This window comes from Artemia franciscana, chromosome 18 (assembly GCF_032884065.1).
Source record: "Artemia franciscana chromosome 18, ASM3288406v1, whole genome shotgun sequence".
Lineage (NCBI taxonomy): Eukaryota > Metazoa > Arthropoda > Branchiopoda > Anostraca > Artemiidae > Artemia > Artemia franciscana.
The window spans coordinates 30,573,587-30,593,730 of record NC_088880.1 but is presented as its reverse complement, the minus strand read 5'-3'; the positions used below and the strand labels follow the sequence as shown (position 1 = coordinate 30,593,730).

The 20,144-nt window shown below is 35.5% G+C and overlaps 1 protein-coding gene across 2 annotated transcripts in view; it reads right to left on the bottom strand.

Moving 5' to 3' along the window:
- LOC136038862 (disintegrin and metalloproteinase domain-containing protein unc-71-like) overlaps window positions 1-20,144 on the bottom strand; it is a 237,913-nt gene that overhangs the window by 32,334 nt on the left and 185,435 nt on the right. For both annotated transcript variants that reach the window (XM_065722314.1, XM_065722315.1), the window contains exon 18: window positions 549-668. In XM_065722314.1, the coding sequence (XP_065578386.1) occupies window positions 549-668 (120 nt within the window). The remainder of the gene's footprint in view (window positions 1-548; window positions 669-20,144) is intronic.

Sequence of the window (20,144 nt, the reverse complement as noted above, 5' to 3'; positions counted from 1 at the left end):
GACTACGCCTTTATTATTGGTTCTAAGGAGGGAAGAGTAGTAGTGACGAAATAAAATAAATGCCGTAAATATTTATGTGCAATAAGAAGGGAGTTGTCATCTTCCATCGTCTTTGCAGACACTAACCAAACTTTTCCAAGGGAAAATCTTGCCAGAAAATTTGATCCCCGCAAAATTTTGCATGCAAAGAGGAAGAAAGACAAATAAACAGAATTTTATAGAAGAATTCAGGGTAATTCTCCCGAAAATTTTTCTCCGCCTGGGAAATTCATCCAGATAATCTCCCCCCCCCCCACAGAAAAATCCCCTGCGAAACATGTCCGTATGTTTCCAACAGCAGATAGTTATCTGTAAGCAATGGACAGATTAAAAATTACAAAGGCACTTAAACTTCTACAATAGGGTTTCTGGGGGTTTCAAAGCCTCCAGCTCCCATACCCCTGGATACGGCATTGCTCCGTAAACATTATTGTACATAAACTTGAAATCTCGTTATTGTTACTGCAATTCAGACTCTTTTATTGACACAAAGAACTATTATAACTTACCTATCACTTCCAATATCATTTCTAAAGTCCGTATTCCCACCAATACTTTCCAAGAGTCTTTCGCCGTAAGAAGGTCTTATATAGCGTCCATAATAGAACCGGGAATCATCATGGCTTAAGCTAAAAAGAAAACACGGTCAATGGCCATGAATTTAAGTCTTTAAAAACAATTGACTCGTATAAAGAGATAGAGAATTGGAAAAGCCACTAGGCTTTTTTTCTACATAGAAATAATAATCAAAGCCTTTTTCTCTGTTTCATATATTCACATCAAAGACATTAAAGAACATTGTGGTTAGCATCCAAAACGTTGCTAGGAGTAGTTAAATATTCAAGATTGAAGGGAGGGGTGGGCTAGATTTCCGGGATAATTTTTTGTTCAATATAAGATACGTTCCATTTGAATTTCTCCATCAAGTTTCAGAGAAATTATATTGAAAGTTAAATTTTTCTTAGGTGACATGGAACTAACATACTGAATAATTATCAAAAATTACCAGGATTTAGTAATTCTAAATATATGCTATCACACTTGTTTATTAGAGCATTCTATTGTTTCTTTTATATTGCAGACACTTTTTCATAAGGGCGTAGGTGGGGTCTAGTTGCCCTCCGATCACTGTTGACTCTTAAAAAGGGCATAATATGTCAATTCCCAATCGAACGAGCCCCCTCCGCAGTTTATACGACCACCCTTGTAGACGAAGTGCCTCTGAAAAAAAAAATCAAACAGTTCGTGGTAACGAACTGTAGTAAGGAGCTACCCGGCTCAATAGTAACCGAAACTCTAAAAAAATGAAATTTTGATACCAATAGTTACATCAAAAGAATCGCATTTTAATGCTGATTTTAAATATATAAATTTCATCAAGTTGATTGATTTCATCATTTGATTGAATTTGCCTCATTTTAGAAAATAAGGGGAAAATAAGATTCAGCGCATCAGAGAACCTTATTGTAGAAGTTTCAATTCCCTATCTACAAAAATGTGGAATTTCGCATTTTTTGCCAGAAGACAAATCACGGATGCGTTTATATTTGTTTTAAACAAATGGCTTTTCCTTCTCAACGCCCCGCTCTTTGCGCTAAAGTTTTTTACTATTTTAAAAAGTAGAGTTAAGAGTAAAAGTCAAACTTTAGCATAAAGAGTGGGGCGTTGAGGAAGAAAAGCCCCTTTCATATACGGAGTAATTTCTGTTCGTTTTAAGTTTTAATGTCGCTCCTTACTTTCATTTAAAAAAACTTGTTTTTTTTTGTTTAATAAAACATTGGAGCCTTATGGTGTTTACTATAGGCAACGTTTTAGCGTTGTCTCTGAATCCAGACACTTTTTTCACAAGTAAACGGTTCAATTCAACATATTATCACGCATTTCAATCCCCCGCTGAGCTTGCTTAATCTACTTCATTTTATGGTTTCTTAACCGATTTCTGAATAAAAAAAAAACACAACCACAAATAAATTATTTTTTTTGGAGTGAAGCAAATATTTCAATAATCTTCACTCGGGTTCATTGTTGCCATCGTTAGTAATTTTTCACCATTCTTTTTCTTACTAAGTTACTTTTACAATGCCAAGTGATTCTTTTGTGATTTGGGTGGAAATTAGTGATTATTTTCTAAAATTGTTGAAAACAGAATAATTAAAGACGCACATAAACGTTTGACTGACAGTAGAACTAACAGTAGAACATTGGTATTGCCGTATATTGCGTGCCGTACTGCTGCTACTAGCACTAACAAGTCACTGCAGCACCAAGCCGTCTGAAGCAAACACGGCTACGTACACTCCTCTTTCATCTCAATTTATTCACAGCCTCCCTCTTTACACCCACCCAGGAGCTTCCCATTTTCCTTAATTCTTTCTTTATGACATATCCTCCCATCCCAAACACGAATGACCTGCTTTCTGTTTAGCCCTTGACGGCAGACTCAAAAGGACAATCTTTGGCAATTAACCATTCTTTCATTATAGCCCTAGAAAGCGGGACAGAATTGTATTTTTGTACAGCCTACTGTTTGAAATACGTTCAGTCAGTCGGGTTTTCAGATCAATCTGTAAGGAATTTCTCTGGAAAACGTTTAGCAAATCTTCATCTGCTTTTCGGAGCTCCCATGCTTCAGAACCATATTTGACCACTGTCATCACTATAACTTCCAATATTCTAATCTTGGCTTGCAGACTTAACTTCTTATTCTTCCAAACTTTTATCAACTGTAAAAAACACCCTGATTCTTTGCTATTACACTTTTAACATTTTCACTGCTTCCACTGTCTGCTAATAATTAAATAAAAAAGTTTTTTTTTTAACTGAAAGTAAGGAGCAATGTTAAAACTTGAAACGAACACAGAACATTCTATATATGAAAAAGGCTGTCCCCTCCTCAACGCCCCACTATTTATGCTAAAGTTTTTTTTATTGTTTTAAAAAGTAGAGTTGTGTGAAAGAGTCAAACTCAAGTCAGTAGATAGGGGCAGATAGGATTGAAACATCTACAGTATGGTTCTATGAGGCACTGAATCTGATGTTGTGATTTTCATTAAGATTCTATGAATTTTAGGGGGTGTTTAACGATTTTTTTCGAAAATATAAAAAAATTCTCAGACTTGTAACTTTTTATGGTAAAACTTAGACATTTAATATCAGCATAAAAATTCGATTCTTTTGATGTATATATTGGTATAAAAATCCCATTTTTTAGAGTTTCGGTTACTATTGAGCCAGGTCGCTCCTTACAACAGTTCATTACCACGGACTGTTTGATGCTACCAAGGCAAGTGAAGCTGTCCAACTGATCAATCTTTTTGTTACCCAACGTAACATTTTCACCTTCACTTATTCCTAGGCTTAGCGACTTAGTCTTCTTAACATTAATTTTTAGACCTATTCTAGCACACTGAACTGGCAAAACCTCTAAAAGTTTGCTTATTTTGCTCACTCTTTCATTTAGGATGCTTAAATCATTAGCATAATCTAATTCCAGGAAAGTTTTCCTCTCCATTTGATTCCATATTCTCCCATTGCCTTTCCTGTGCTCCTTAAAACAAATTTCTATCAAAACTATCCATATAAAGGAGGATAGAACGCAATCCTGCTTAACGCCTGATTTAACACGAAACCAGCTGCTAATTTCATTTCCTACCCTAACTGGAGTGATATAATTCTCGCACAGAGGAATAATCACTTTAATATTTTTTATCTGGTATACCATACAAGGATAAGACCTTTGCTAAAGCTCCTCTATCAACAGTATCGAACGATTGTTCATAATCTATAGAACTGAGCACCAAATGGGTTTGATAACCCAGTCACTTCTCAATTATTGACGCTAAGAGAAAAAATTTGGTTGACATATCCTCTAAACTTTCTAAAACTTTATTGTTCTTCTGTTATGACTTTATGTACAGCATCTTTCAGTCTAAAAAGTATCATATTAGTAAGTAATTTGTTACCTACAGAGCCAAGGCTAAAGCCTTGATAATCACCACTTATCACCTTTCTTATACTTTAGTTCGGCCATGGAGCCTTTCGAGGGGGAATAAATGTATCGTGATTCAATTTTGAATTGTATTTTGTATTGTCCTGTATTTAATAACAAACTTCTCTCTCTCTCTCTCTCTCTCTCTCTCTCTCTCTCTCTCTCTCTCTCTCTCTCTCTCTCTCTCTCTCTCTCTCTCTAAGTAGGGTTTTCTTAAAATCACTAGGTACTTCCCTGTTTTCAAAAATCATATTCGTAATTTTCAGTAACTTATCTCTAACCTCAGCGCCACCTGGGGCTTTCTCTGTGGTAAGCCACCCTGTGGTAAAAGAAACTCATTTACCACAGTATCAGCAACAGAAGCTTTATTATTTTTTTTAGAACTGTCACTAATTCTTCCTCACAAAAACAAATCTTCCGTCACATCCAAGGTATCATAAACTTTTTTATTTTCTTCTATATCTTTTCAGGAAACTCTATCTAGGTTTAGCACAATCTAAAATGTTCTTCACATCTCTCTTTAACCATTTTCTTATCATGAATTGTGGCCCTGTTCCTATCTTTAACTGGGACAAGTCCGGATTGACTACTCCCTCTCAATTTAATAACATGCCAGTACACTATTTTACTATTATGCCGTCTAGCTGCATCTTCGATATCCTCGGCAATTTTATCCATGGCCTCCGTTTTACACCTTCTTAGTTCATATTTTAATGCTTTCTCCACTTTCTTTACATTCCTCTTGTTTTCATATAATCTATCACTCAGATACTTCTTGTAAAAACACCTTTTCTCTATCAAACATAAAGCTTTTTCTCTAATATTCCTAGCCGCGTTCCTAATTTTTTCCCTAAGACACCATCAGCAACTTCACAAATTGTTTTCTTAAAATTATTCCATATATTTTCCACATTGTCAAATTTTAAACTCTCCAGTAGAGTACTTAATTATTCCAGGAAAGTCTTGTCAAATTCTCATCCGGAGTCTACGAACATCCTAACTTTCCGGGAGGTTGCTAACCTTCCGAGATTTCAGCTTTAGATTAAACCCTAGAAACCACTAGATGGTGATCCTTAGTTTGAACATCAATAACAGCACTCCTATACATCCTAGTATCTTGTATTGATCCCGCCAGTCTTTGATTTACAATTAAATAAAAACATAAAGTTGTTTTTAACTGAAAGTAAGGAGCGACAAAAAATTGAAACGAACAGAAATTATTTTTACTTAACTCTAGGCTACTTTTAAAAACAACTAAAAACCTTACCGTAAAGAGCGGGGCGTTGAGGAGGGGACAGCCCCTTTCACATATGGAATAATTTCTGTTCGTGTTAAGTTTTAATGTCGCTCCTTACTTTTAATTAAAAAATCGTGTTTTCTCATGTTTAATTTCTGAACATTTTTCAACTAATACAGGGTCGAATTTGGCTCACCGTACGTAAGAAATTAAAACAAATTTGCATATTAATTTTGGCAGATCCATTCCTGATGTGAAGGGTTGCCCCCTCCTCAATACCTTGCTCTTTTTATGGATGCTGTTAGCACTTAATTCGATGCAATAGTTATTATTTAACGTCGTAACATTCCAAGTTCTAATTTTCATATTCTTTAAGCTACGAAATTGTTTTGTCCTTAGGAAAAGCAACCGTCCCGAATACCAGTGCAGGACGGGGACCAACATATCTTCTCAAGTCTACACACAAGCGCTTAGGCCAGCTTAGAACCGGACAGCAAGAAGTCCCTGGGACCTCCGGTTGAACGGAGATTCTGTGCAATCCTGGGCCCATCTTGGTCACAACATGATTTTCCTTCTATCAACACGAGTCGAAATCCTGCACAGACAATCTCAAGCCTATTACCTCCGACACATTATAAGGGGAATATATATATGATACATATGAAGAGAATTTGTAGCAAGGAGGAATCTTTGTGGAAGGATTTTACGTGGGAGGAACTTTCCATGGAGGAATTTTTCTTTGGGGGAAAATTTTTCAGGTGGATTTTTCAGTATTAATTGAAAAATGATCAGGAATTAAATTTTAAAAACGAAGCTTTCTCAACTGCAAGTAAGGAGCAGAATTAAAGCTTAAAACGACTAGAAAATATGAGTGGTGCTGCCTCTTCTTCAGTATTCCACACTTTAATCTGAAGTTTGACCTTTTTTCTCATTTCTTTAAGAACGATTTCTGAAATACACGGGCGTTCACTTAGAATAAAAAACTTTTTTAAAAGTACTAAGAGACTTTAGCATGAAGAGTGGGGTATTTAGGGGGAGAAGGCCCCCCTCATATACTGGGTAATTTCTGTTCATTTTAAGTTTTAATACGGCTCCTTACTTTCAGTCGAAAAAATTGATTCTGGTAAAATTCTAGTTGATTGACTTTTGGCTATCTCGGAAAGGGGTTAGGCTAGGAAAATGAAACTTTCAGGGATGAGTCTAAAGGCTAAAGTATGTCCTGGGAAGGTGTTTCGAAGTACCCGCCTCCGCTTCTTCTCCCTCTAGAGGGCCCTGACCTTTGTTGACCTTTCAAAATATGTGTGTTATAAAAGTGAAACCTTGCAAAATAGATCTTCTGCTTGAAGGAAGTACAACAAAATTGTTTTCAGCTTCACAACTTTGCTCAATCCCAATTTATAAGGTTATAAAGATATGCAAATACATATCCTAAATTTTGAAGAAAAAAAACAACATTGATATGGCTCAGAATTCTACTCAAATAACAGGAATTGTATTTTTAGAACTAAAGGCAGAGAAAAGGCAACTAGTAACTGAATATTAAGGTAAAATGTTGTTTTGTCAAAATTTCAATAGGCATAGACCTGTCATGTGCAAAATTTCAGGGCCCTCTAGAGGGAGAAGGAGTGGAGGTGGGTACTTCAAAATACCTTCCCGGGACATACTTTAGCCTTTAGACCTATCCCTGAAAGTTTCATTTTCCTAACCTAACCCCTTTCCAAGGTAGCCAAAACTCAATCAACTAGAATTTTACCTTGATTTTTTTATGATTTAACAGGTAAGTAAGAAACAAATCAACAAGTATATATCCGCCAGGAAGACAAACTTGGGGTGCATCTCTGAAATATGGGTGCTTCAAAATATGTAGAGGGGTATGCTGGATGTTTTCCAGAGCGATTGAGTAAAGATATTTCTGACGAAAATTAGACGCCCTAAAATGGGCAGGAGGGGAGGGCTAAGAATAAAAGAATTAAGTAGGTAGGAGCTTCATAAAGTGGAGTAAAGAGTGAAGATCTGAAGAGAGTTATGTGAAGTAGAAGTCGGCGCAAATACAAGTTCCTTAGCAGCCTTTGCTGTGCAATAATTTGCCACCCCTAGGGATAATAGTGGAGGACCCTTTTTGAACGTTTAATGCCAAGTAATTAGTTTTGAGTTACTATTTTTGTTATTATCAATTTTTATTGTATTTTTTATTCATTATTTTATTTTTACGATGTTTAATCCCCAAACACTTAAATGAATATGTCTTTATTTGGAAACCTAGCCTCCATTATCAATTAACCCTGGAAAAAAAGCTAGTCTTAAAGATATCGATATAAAATATGCTGACATGTCGTTAGAATTGTTAACTACGTATGTAAATCAGGCTGATTAAGATACTCAACCATCATATTTTTCTGGGGAAAGTTGATTCCATTCTCAATTAGTAGCCAAGCAACTGCTTTAATGAGTTTGAGAGATCAACGATCATCTTCTACAAAGCTCTTAAACTATTAGAGGAGTGTCTTAGTTTATTATTTTGCAAGGAAATTGCATATTGTGATGAGAGTACCAAATTTGGCCTGCATCGTGCCTGCACAGATTGTAAATGCATAGGCAAAATTGGCAACTGAAGTCTCTTTCTGAAAAAAAAACGATGGCCATATTTCGATTTGGCCATAAACGATTGGCCATATCGTCTGTGATTCATATTGGTTAGAATAATAGACTAGGTAAACAGGAGGATTTCTGGATCCATACTCTTGGTACAGCTTATCCTTTTGGGCTAAATGATCGTGTAGCAAAATATGGGGATATGGCTCAGGTTGTTGTTAAATGTATTGATGGTTTTATGGACCATCCTTCTTTTACTTGTCCTACTAAACGTAAAAAACGATCGAGAGGACATAGGAAAAATAATAGAAAAAATGAATTAGATTTACATATGCTTTCTATAGATCTACGCCAGCTACTTGAATCTAGGGGTATGATTTCTGTAATAAAATGTCTAAATAATTTATCCAAGAGGAATTTAATCAAACTTTTCTGGATTGTTAAGAATAATACAGCTCTTGAATATAATTTTAAAGTAATATGTGATACAATTTGCATTCTAACTAAAACGAAATTTATTTCAAAAAAGAAAAAGTTTGATAAGATTGGTAATAATGATAACAGATTATATTTACCTATTAATTTTACTTGTAAGCAGACTGAAGATATTAATTTACCAGAAATTTTAAATCAGCGGCATGTGAAACAGGCCCTTCCTAGTAATTTGAATTATAATGATAGTCCAGTTTTAACTTATAAATTTTCAAAAACTATTGGGCAAATTATTTTTAATTACAATTTAATACTTGAAAGATTAGATAGTGATATAAATTGGAAACCGGTTTGTAATTGTAAGAAACTTGGCCCATTTGTAAATTCTACTTACAAACATGTTATAACAGGGGACTTGTCAATAATAAAGCAAGATGATCTTCAAATTATAATGAATAAAGGGGCTAATTTCCGTCTTTCTCATCATCTGAAACCATCGAGTGTTCTTGATGGCTTGGAAAATGATTTTGATTTATTTATTGATAAGTGGTGTAAGAAAGAGAATAAAAGTAAAGAGAGTTTTCAAAGTTGGAAGAATTTAATTATTAGTAGAATAAGAAATAAAATATATTCTAATTTAAAAAATAGTAACACTAAATCATTATTTTATAATGCGAAGATTAAACAAGCAATTGCTAATCTACAGAATGAATTTGTAATCGTGCCAGTGGATAAAGCTAATAATAATTTTGACATAATTTGTCAGAAGCTGTATTGTGATATCTTAAAAAGGGAGTTATGCACAACTCCTACTGTTTACGAAAAGGTAAATTTAGAGGATGAGAATTTAATTGACAAGACTGAAGAAATACTTTTTAAAAATTTTAATATTAAAATAAATGACAATGATAAAAAGTTCCCTTTCCTATATTGGACTGTAAAATTTCAGAAGAATCCCCCTAAACCACGGTTTATTGCTGGAGCAGCTAAATATCCAACCCGCATTGCTGCTACTGACCTCTCTTTAATTTTAAAGGAAATTGTAAATAAACTTAAAACCTATTGTTCTGGTATTAAAAAGTTTCCGAATTTTAATCCATATTGGAGTGTTAATAATTCACTGCAGGTGATAGAGTCTTTAACAATGGTTTCAGCTAAAAGAATTGAGTCTTTCGATTTTGCGACAATGTATACTAATTTATCACTCAATGTAGTGTTAGATAATTTAAAAACTGTTATCAAGAAATCTTTCCTCTTATCTAGTAAAAGGTTCTTAAAAATAGACACTTATAATAAAAAAGCTCTATGGACAAATTGCTTTAATACCACAGTTAACTTGAGATGTTACAGCTTGGATATGATTTTTGAGTTATTAGAATTTGTTTTATACAATACTTATATAAGATTTGGTGGTGATTTGTACAAGCAAATCGTGAGAATTCCCATGGGGGGGGGGGAATGCCAGCCCATTTATAGCTGACTTGTTTTTAAGTCAACTAGAATATAAATATATGATGGATAAGAATAAACCAAATAATTTAAAACATGTTTTGTCAAATAATAAAATGTTAATATTTAATATTTAATGTTAAATGTTAATATTTGGGATAATAATAAATTAAGTTTTAAAATGTATAATAAAACGGATGATTTTGATTTTGAAGTGATTAGTTTCCCATTCCCTGAAAGTAATATACACTCAAATATCACATATTCTGCGTTTTTATCACAGTTACTTCGTTATGCAAGGATTTGTAGTAATAATATTGATTTTAAAAATAGATGTAAAATCTTAAGCCAAAAATAGATATCAAGAGGTTTTTCTGCAAATAAATTAACTTGGATATTTAAAAAATTTAGTTTTCATTATAACGAACTTTTAAATAAATGTCAAAAGAATTATCTGGAAATACTTAAAGAAATTTTCAACTAATTTCGGAGGTTCGACAAATGATGATGCAGCGCCATTTATTTTGAATTGTGTTTCTAATAGAGCGGATTTAAAAAACAAAATAGCCACATGGTAAAGATGAATTCTATAATTGTTTAGTTAATTAATTTTTTTTTGCAATGTGTTAATACTTATGATTTGGTAAATTTTATCATATTTAGTTTACCTATTGTTGCTAAAAAGAGGGATATATTAACAGGATAAGCTTGTTTTGGTGTTACTTGGTTGTTTTACATTTGCTGTTTTTTTTCATAGGCATGTATTTTGAGGTGATACCTGACACGGGGATGCCATGGATATTCTGTGGTAGCCACAACACTTGGCTGGGTAGAGAATTTAAAGTGGCGAAACCCTATAGGCCAGTGTATTCTCCTGATGAGCCCTTGTGCTGGGTTGTTGCCTCTGAATTATTTGTCTTTATTGTTTTTATTGTTTGGTAAATGACGACTTATACTTATTGACGACATGACTGCCTGTCCATGGATTATTCTTTATGGTTCATTGTGTTTGGCTATGCTGTTTGACCTATGTGATTGTATGGATGAGTAGGGTTAAGGCCTCATTCAAGTGCTGGTCTATATTAATCACTAATTTAGGAAAACAGTCTTCCTTTTCTCCTTCTGTCTCTTTTTTTTTTATGTGTTTGTGCTGTTGCATTGGTGATTTCTCTTTTCATGATATATATATATATATATATATATATATATATATATATATATATATATATATATATATATATATATATATATATATATATATAATTTAGTCTTTTAGACATTGATCTCAACCCTGAATTGTTTATTGCAATCCTGGAGTTTATTAGTTTCTACCTGATGTTCCTCTGACTAGTTGTTAGGCTTATGTATACAATCAGCGCAAGTAAGATTGTTTATCAGAGCACGGATATATTGGACGCCCCTCTCCGACTTAGTGGTAATTATTGTCGAGATTAAAAAATGAGTTTTCTAAATTGAGATAAAGAGTGACATTAAAACTTTAAACAAACAGAAATTGTTCCATATAGGAGGGGGCTGCCCCTTTTTCAGTAGCTATATTCAGGCTAAACCCAACGGAAGGGAGGTGAGAGACTAATTTTTACTACCTCCCCTCCCAGACCATCTTCGATATTTGTCTGAAGTCTCAGAGAAAGTTAGGCAATTTTGATGTAATAATATGCTTTTTGAGGTATTTGCCCCCTTAGGCAAATACCCACCAAATATCCTCCATAATAGCTGATATGAAATCATGCCTCACTGTACAGAATCTTATTAGACATAATATCTATCTATATATATATAAAAATAAGTTGTCTGTGTGTGTGTGTGTGTGTGTCGAGTGACGTCATGTTTGTGTGTCAAATGACGTCATGAAGTTAATTGTCGTCATGTTTGTTATGACGATGACGTCATTAAAGGTATTTAAGACATTCGTTCAAGGAAAAATGTTTAATTGTAAAATGACTGAAGAACCTACAATGGCAACAGTCGAGGAAGCTGCTCAAAGAGTCTATGCCAAAAACTTGCTGCTGATAGAGAAAGTAAGAAAAGAAAGCGTGCCGAGGAATCACAAGAACAGCAAGAAAACATGATTGCGGCTAAAGAACGCAAAACCGCGTAGTTGGATGAAAATCCACCTGGACAGCGAGAGTCAAAACATATCAAAACTGAAAATGATAGCGATGATGATTGGTTTTGGGATTTTGACTTGGATAAGGTCATCAATGCCTACCAGATCTAAGTTAAAAAAAAAAGGTTCGGCGATAAGTACTTCATAGTGACGCTGAAAAATAAAGAAGAAAAAGAAAACTGAAAAAAGAAAAAAGGTAAAAAACTAAAAAAAAACTAAAAGAAAAAACACTCAAAGAAAAATTACAGACCGGGACACAAATGACGACCGAAACAGAGGGAATATAAATGACGACCGGGAACCTCAAAGAGAAATTACAGACTGGGACACCTGGACATAAATCACGACCGGGACACAGGGAATATAAATGACGACCGGGACAAAGGGACACAACTACAACGGGGACGCCGGGGGCACAGGCAGGATATATAAATGACGACCGAGACACAGGGATTGCTCGAATAGAAATTACGGACTGGGAAACCGGGACCCAAATGACGACAGGGACACAGGGAATATAAATGACGACCGGGACACTTAAAGAGAAATTACAAACTGGGACATCGGGATACAAATGACGACCGGGACACAGGGAATATAAATGACGACCGAGACACAGGGACACATCATTAGAATAATGAGGTATAGATCTGAATACGGATTGTTTTTCCCATGGACAATTATATGTTGCATGTTCAAGAGTCAGTAAACCTGACAATCTATTTATATGCACAGACAATGGGACAGCGAAGAATGTTGTATATTCGCATATATACGCATATCATTAGATATGCGTAATGATTCGCATATCATTAGAAAAATACCACATTTTTCTAATGATTGACCTTGAGCTTTGTTAATGGTGATTGCAAATGCTAATCGAATTGGGAATTGCAATCTTTTAAATTGAAAAGGCAGATCCGTTGGAATCATGGGAATGCGAGGAATAAGAACAGCCTCACCCTCATAAGGCCCTGTCAAGATTGTGGCCTCTATTAGGTTTTCCATTGTTTTTTTTTTACGGCAAGTCGAGTGCCATTGCAAAGCTTTGGTGGGTTTATATTTCTTAAAAGTATTATTGGTACGCCTATTTTTAGTTGTAGCACGTGTGGTGGAAACCCTGAAAGATCTATGGAATTTAAAAATTCAGATGAATAATTAACCGCTTCATTTGGTTCCAAAACTGTGTCGACTGACTTGTAAAGGACTGCCTGGTCTCGAATCTTGGTCAAAACAATATTGTTGATTTCGTGGACGTCTATATTTTTGGGTGCGAGAATCACTCTTTCACTTAGCCATTTATTATTTTTTTATTTTTTTAGAATATTCGGAAATACCTTTTCAATCAATTCATTTTTGGACGTCACTAAATTACAAAAATCAGCATGTAGTTGTATACGTCCTGAAATTGAGTCTACTGGGAGCTTTCCGTTTCCCATTGCCAGCAATTGATCTGAAAATGTTTGACCAGAGTCATCGTTTTGCAATCGGACACGCATATTTGTAGTTAATTTTAATGTTTTTACGTGTGGCCATAAATTAGAATTTTTCAGGCAAGCATTCATTTCGTCTGCAGGAGTTGATCTAGGTATTATAGGTAATGTTTGCCTGAAATCTCCCGCAAGCAATATTAATGTGCTGCCAAAGGGTTTCGACTTCCCTCGCAAATCTTTCAAGCATTGATCCAGAGCCTCGAGCGATTCTTTGTGTGCCATTGTGCACTCATCCCAAATAATAAGTTTGCATCGCTGCAATACTTTACCCATCCCAGAGGATTTGGAAATATTGCACGTGGGAGTTTCTGTAGAATGCAAGTTCAGAGGCAATTTCAAAGCGGAATGAGCAGTTCTTCCACCAGGCAGCAATGTTGCGGCTATTCCGGACGACGCAATTGCCAACGCTATATCATTTTTTGATCGAATTGATGCCAGAATCAGTTTTATCACAACCGATTGTCCTTGAAGTAAAAGCTGCAGTATCTCGTCCCAAGATTGATTACATGTAAATGTAATAAATAAATCTGGACGACCATAGAGACGAACATACGCTATAGCATCTTGAGCATATTCATGCATATGACGGGGACTGCCAGCATATGATGAAGGTAAAATTGCTAATCTTCCAACGTTTGTGGTATTACCGTCATTTATAACTGCATCTCGCAAATGAATGTATTGTTCAGAGCGGAGCTTGGTCTGATTCAGGCGGATATATAGCAAACGTTCTGATTCAATTTTAGCATACATATCAACGACGAATTGGTGAAACAATTGACGGCATGTTAAAATATAATTTTCTTCATCCTGCCGAATCATTAGTCTATAGGAATAATAATGCATTGCACTGCATTTCTTATTCATTTCTTTGTTAGTGGCTGGATTCATCAATTTAATATTAAAGTGATAGCCGTCAGCTCCATCCCAAAAAATGATAGGATATTGTAGGGCATCGTAGCATCGATGAGTTTCAGCAATTCTTAACAACTGAGCGTTTCGCTTATGAAGAATAATATCTCGAGGTAAAAACTGATCACCGACCATAACGATTGCCACTTCGTCGATAGTTGGAGCATTGTATCTACGCACATGTTGGCCAGGAGGCGTTTTGTCAGCGGAAATAACAATTTTATGCGTATCAGTAGGCATCAAATCGATGGCTGTTTTGAACAGACGCACTAAATTATTATTTTCGTGGAAAAGATGTTGCAATTGGGAAACGATTGTCCTTTCAACGTTGGGAGAAATTTCGCAACGTGCATTCAATTCAGAATTTCTATCACTGATGAAGTACAATTGTAAAAATTTATGATTCTCGCCTGAGAATGGTAGAAGGGACCCTGCTCTATGATAAATTTGCCCTTTTACTTTGAAAGTAGACATAAATTGATCTGGATTTTCGATTTGGGCTCCAAACGACGTCATTTGGAAACATGAGTTGTATTTTCTGATTTTTGACAAAAAACGCTTAGATTCTGACGTAGTTCCAGTAAGGAAAGTCTTCAATGGCTCTGGTGGTGCAGCCAATAGAGGAAGTTTAACTTTTCCTGAGGCGCAACACATTCCCATTGTTTCACCATTGAATTTCAAGGCCTTGCAATAGGGACAAATTTTAGACATTGTCCCGATTTGAACACATCTACTCAAGCTATAATCATCGACTGGGCTGTACCTGAATGCCAGGCGATAACTTTCAGGTTGCTCTGATTCCTCGGCACGCTTTCTTTTCTTACTTTCTCTATCAGCAGCAAGCCTGATTTCTTGCTGTTCTTGTGATTCCTCGGCACGCTTTCTTTTCTTATTTTCTCTATCAGCAGCAAGCCTGATTTCTTGCTTTTCTTGTAATTCCTCGGCACGCCTTCTTTTTTCACTTTCTCTTTTAGCAGCAAGTCTGCTTCCGCGTTGCTCTGGTAGTTCCTCGGCAAGCTTTCTGTTCTTTCTTTCTCTATCAGCCTCAAGCCTGTTTCCTTGCTGTTCTTTTGATTCCTCGGCACGCTTTCTGTTCTTTCTTTTTCTATCAGCCTCAAGCCTGTTTCCTTGCTGTTCTTTTGATTCCTCGGCACGCCTTCTTTTTTCACTTTTTCTTTTAGCAGCAAGTCTGCTTTCGCGTTGCTCTGGTAGTTCCTCGGCACGCTTTCTTTTCTGACTTTCTCTATCAGCAGCAAGTTTTTTGGCATAGACTCTTTGAGCATCTTCATCGGCTTTTGCCATGGTAAGTTCATCAGTCATTGTAAACTTAAACATTAATAGATTTCTACGTGAACATATGTCATAAATATCTTGAATGACGTCACCGTCAAAGCAAAAATGACGACAACTAATTTCATGACGTCAGTCAACACAGAAACATGACGTCACCTGATCCACAGACAGACACACAGACAGACAACTTATTTTTATATATATAGAAGATAAGTTGTCTGTGTGTGTGTGTGTCGAGTGACGTCATTTTTGTGTGTCGACTGACGTCATGTTTGTCGACTGACGAAATTACAGACCGGGACACAAATGACGACCGGGACACCGGACATAGGGAATATAAATGACGACCGGGACACTCAAAGAGAAAGCGACCGGGACAAAAGGAATGTTCGATTAGCAATCACCATCAACAAAGCACCGGGACACAGGGAATATAAATGACGACCAGGACACTCAAAGAGAAATTACAGACAGGGACACTGGAACACAAATGACGACTGGGACAAAAATGACGACCGGGACACAGGGAATATAAATGACGACCGCGACAATCAAAGAGAAATTACAGACTGGGACACCGGGACACAAATGACGACCAGGACACAGAGAAACAACAACAACGGGGACGCCGGGGGGCACAGGGGGATATATAAATGACGACGGGGACACAGGGAATGTTCGATTAGCAATCACCATGAACAAAGCTCAAGGGCAATCATTAGAATAATGAGGTATAGATCTGAATACAGATTGTTTTTCCCCTGGACAATTATATGTTGCCTGTTCAAGAGTCGGTAAACCTGACATTCTATTTATATGCACAGACAATGGGACAGCCAAGAATGTTGTATATTCGCAAGTTTTACGTATTTAAAAATATATATATATATATCTATCTATATTCACAGGTGGGACACAGGGACAAAACTACAATGACGCGTAACTAATATGGCACGTAACGACTTACGCGTGCGGGGGGGCTTGGGGGGGGCGCGAAGCGCCCCAACCAACAGCTAGTATATATATATATATATATATATATATATATATATATATATATATATATATATATATATATATATATATATATATATATATATATATAAATAATGACGAAGACCACACTGCCTTTCCATAATACAACAACAAAAGAGAGAATAATGAGGATTTTTTTCCCAAGACAGTGAACCAACAAGACCTATTTGAATATTTCGGTCCTATATCTAAGGGCCGTCTTCAGCAAAGAACAAATAAAAAACAATAAAACACTTACAATAAAAGTTCTCAGTTAAAAATCCATTTGTTTTTATTTTAAAATAGCTTTGGCATCATTACTTCTTAACGAAAAGTTCAGCCAAGACTGTCTGATAAAATCTAACATTTTGCAAGATAAAAAGGTTCATTCATTTCACTAACTGTATTTATTAAAAATTAGAATAATTTCTTATTGCGATATTTGCCTTCTCTGCAGCTAATCTGATAGTTCTTTTGGGATTGGGCTTGTTTTTGTTCGTTCCTATTTTTGTTTTATTTTGAATTAGATTATTTTCTATATTTAATTTTGTGTACATAGGGTTGAGTGTGTATTCACCCAAGTCTCTATTTAGGGATGTATTTTTATTTAAGTTTCGTTTGATTTCGATTGCTTCACGGACAGTTTGTTTGATTCCTAGGTCATTGCTAATTAGAATTCTAATATTGTTGTATATATATATATATATATATATATATATATATATATATATATATATATATATATATATATATATATATATATATATATATATATATATATATATATATATATATATATATATATATATATATATATATATATATATAGATAATATAATAATTATATTCGAATCAACTTGGTCAAATCAACTTTAAGATAAGTGTCTATATTAACCGTTCATTGCGTATAAACTACGTGACTTTTCAGGAAAAAATGTGCAGCCAAGCGGATTTACCGAGTTTGAAACGGTGAAGCTTAGTATATAGTTTTGTAATATAGTTTTGTAATGTTGGCCTTCTTTGGGTCAAAATTGCAGTTCGGTGCCTTAAAATTACAGAAAGTTCTACCAAAATTTGGTACAATCTGTTTAGTTTCTTAAAAAAAAAAAAAAAAAAAAAAAGTGCAGGGATTTTTAATTTCAAGTGTAATGATACGTGTGTCAAACTTCCTGGATTATTGGTTCAATACGATCACCCATAGAAAAAAGACAAAAAAGGCGAACAAACAACTAAACACGAGACCATGGCATTGCTTCTCGAAAAAAAAATGTAAGTTTCTATATTTGTTTAGATTGGAGCCTGAAACCTCTACAGTAGCTTTCTCTGATGTTTCAATACATTTCACCATTGATATATAATAGAAAAATTGCCATTAAAATTCCTGAAAATGAAGCTCCTGGTAGCACCAAGGAATTTCTTGGTAAGGCTCATTATCCCACGCCTTGCCTTTTCCACCTCCGTTCCAGTAGGCGTGTGAATATAATATTTTATACTACATAGAATAAGGTTGTCACAACGGAAGACACACTATAACCCCCTTCTCTTAGCATCAACAATAAATGTGTAGACCAAAAATATTCGCGTAAATCAAGAGGAATTAAATGTCAATTTGTCATTCCTAATAGGTGATACGCAATTCCTAATAGCTGATATAAAATCTCCTGAAAAATAAAGTAAATCAACCAAACAAATCACGCAAATGTCCATATTAACCATTAATTTTGCGTGCACTACAAGGCAGTTCACCACCATATAGGCCATATATATACTATATATATATATGGTGCACCATATATGACTGTACCACCATATGGCTTTCTTTCCTCTGGGACTGGGAAACACAAAATACCGTTTTAATACATTTAAATTCATTGACTCTATCAGGACTCTTAATAGATGGCAAATTGGTCCTCTTTGGGGAAAAATCATAGTTTGGTGCCGCAAAAATACAGAAACGACACTTTTCCTTGGCACAGTTTTTTTGGTCTCTATAAAAGGGCACCAGAATTTTTAATTTTCGGACACTGATGAGTTCCGTTTGTTTCTCAGCCGTAAAAATGTAACCACTGAGTTGAAGTCAAGTCAGTATTCATGAAATAGGTGGGGGGGGTAGAGGTATGCCACCTTCGCCTCACCCCCGAAACACTTGTAAGACTCGTAAAGACGTAGCAAAAATGAATATAAACAAATTTTGGATGCGTTTTTTTTTGTATCCCTCAACCCCCGAAAAAAATCCAGGATAAGGTCCTGATTGAAGCCTTTTATCTGTTGTTTTGGAATTGCACATTAACGTCATGAAAATACGGAACAAATTATCTACAGTAGGTAGTAATTAATACCTGATGAAACCCTTCGTGATAACGAACTGTAAGTAAGGAGCGATGCGGCTCAATAATAGCCACAATTCTAAAAAACACACCATCAGATTCAAAGTATCAGAGAACCCTGTTATAGAAGTTTGAAGCTCCAATCGGCAAAAATGTTGAATTTTCTAATTTTCTTTTTCCAGAAGTAAGATCAAAGATACGTGTTTAGTCGTTTTTTTTCCCAGTGGTGATCACAACGAACCAATAATCCTAGAATATTGGAAAAAGGGTTACTCGATCGGAAATAAAAATTTTTATTACCCTTTTTTAAGTGGCCAAAAAGATTGGAGGACAACTAGCTCCCCTCACACGCCCATTTTTCCCAAAGTCTCCCCATCAAAATTTTTAAATAGCCATTTTCTTCAGCATATTCAAAAGATATAATAATCATCTCTCACGGGATGACTTTAGCCCCCACAGCCCTTGGGGGAACTGGTACAATCTATGGCCCATTGTTTACATATTTTATTGGTTATTGGGTCGTATACAGACACTTTTCACAGGGGGTATTTTTCGGAAGGTGTGTTTGTGTGTGTGTGGTGGAAGGGGGGGGGTACAAGGAGATTTTTCCAAGAAGGAATTTTAATACTACTACTACTACTAATAACTCACTGCAGCACCAAGCCACCTGAGGCCAACACAGCTACGCACGCTCCTCCTCCAACCTAGTCTTTTCAAAGCCTCCCTCTTTACACCCTCCCAGGAAGTTCCCATTTCCTTTAAATCTTTATTTATGACATCCTCCCAACCCAGACAAGGGCGGCCTGCTTTCCGTGTAGCCCCAGACGGTTGGCCAAAAAGGACAATCTTTGGTAATCTATCATCTTTCATCCGCAGAACGTGGCATAGCCATATCAACCTTTTTTTCATTATAACCCTAGAAAGCGGTATTGAACCATATTTTTCGTACAACCCAATGTTTTAAATACATTCAGTCAGCTGGGTACCCAGAACAATCCGTAGGCAATTTCTCTGCAAAACATTTAGTAAATTTTCATCTGCTTTTCGGAGCGCCCATGCTTCAGAGCCATATTTGACCACTGTCATCACTGTAGCTTCCAATATTCTAATCTTGGTTTGCAGACTTATCTTTCTATTCTTCCAAACTTTTTTTAACTGTGAAAAAAACACCCTGAGCCTTAGCTATTCTGCTTTTAACATCTTCACTGCTAACACCATCTTTACTAATAATACTACCAAG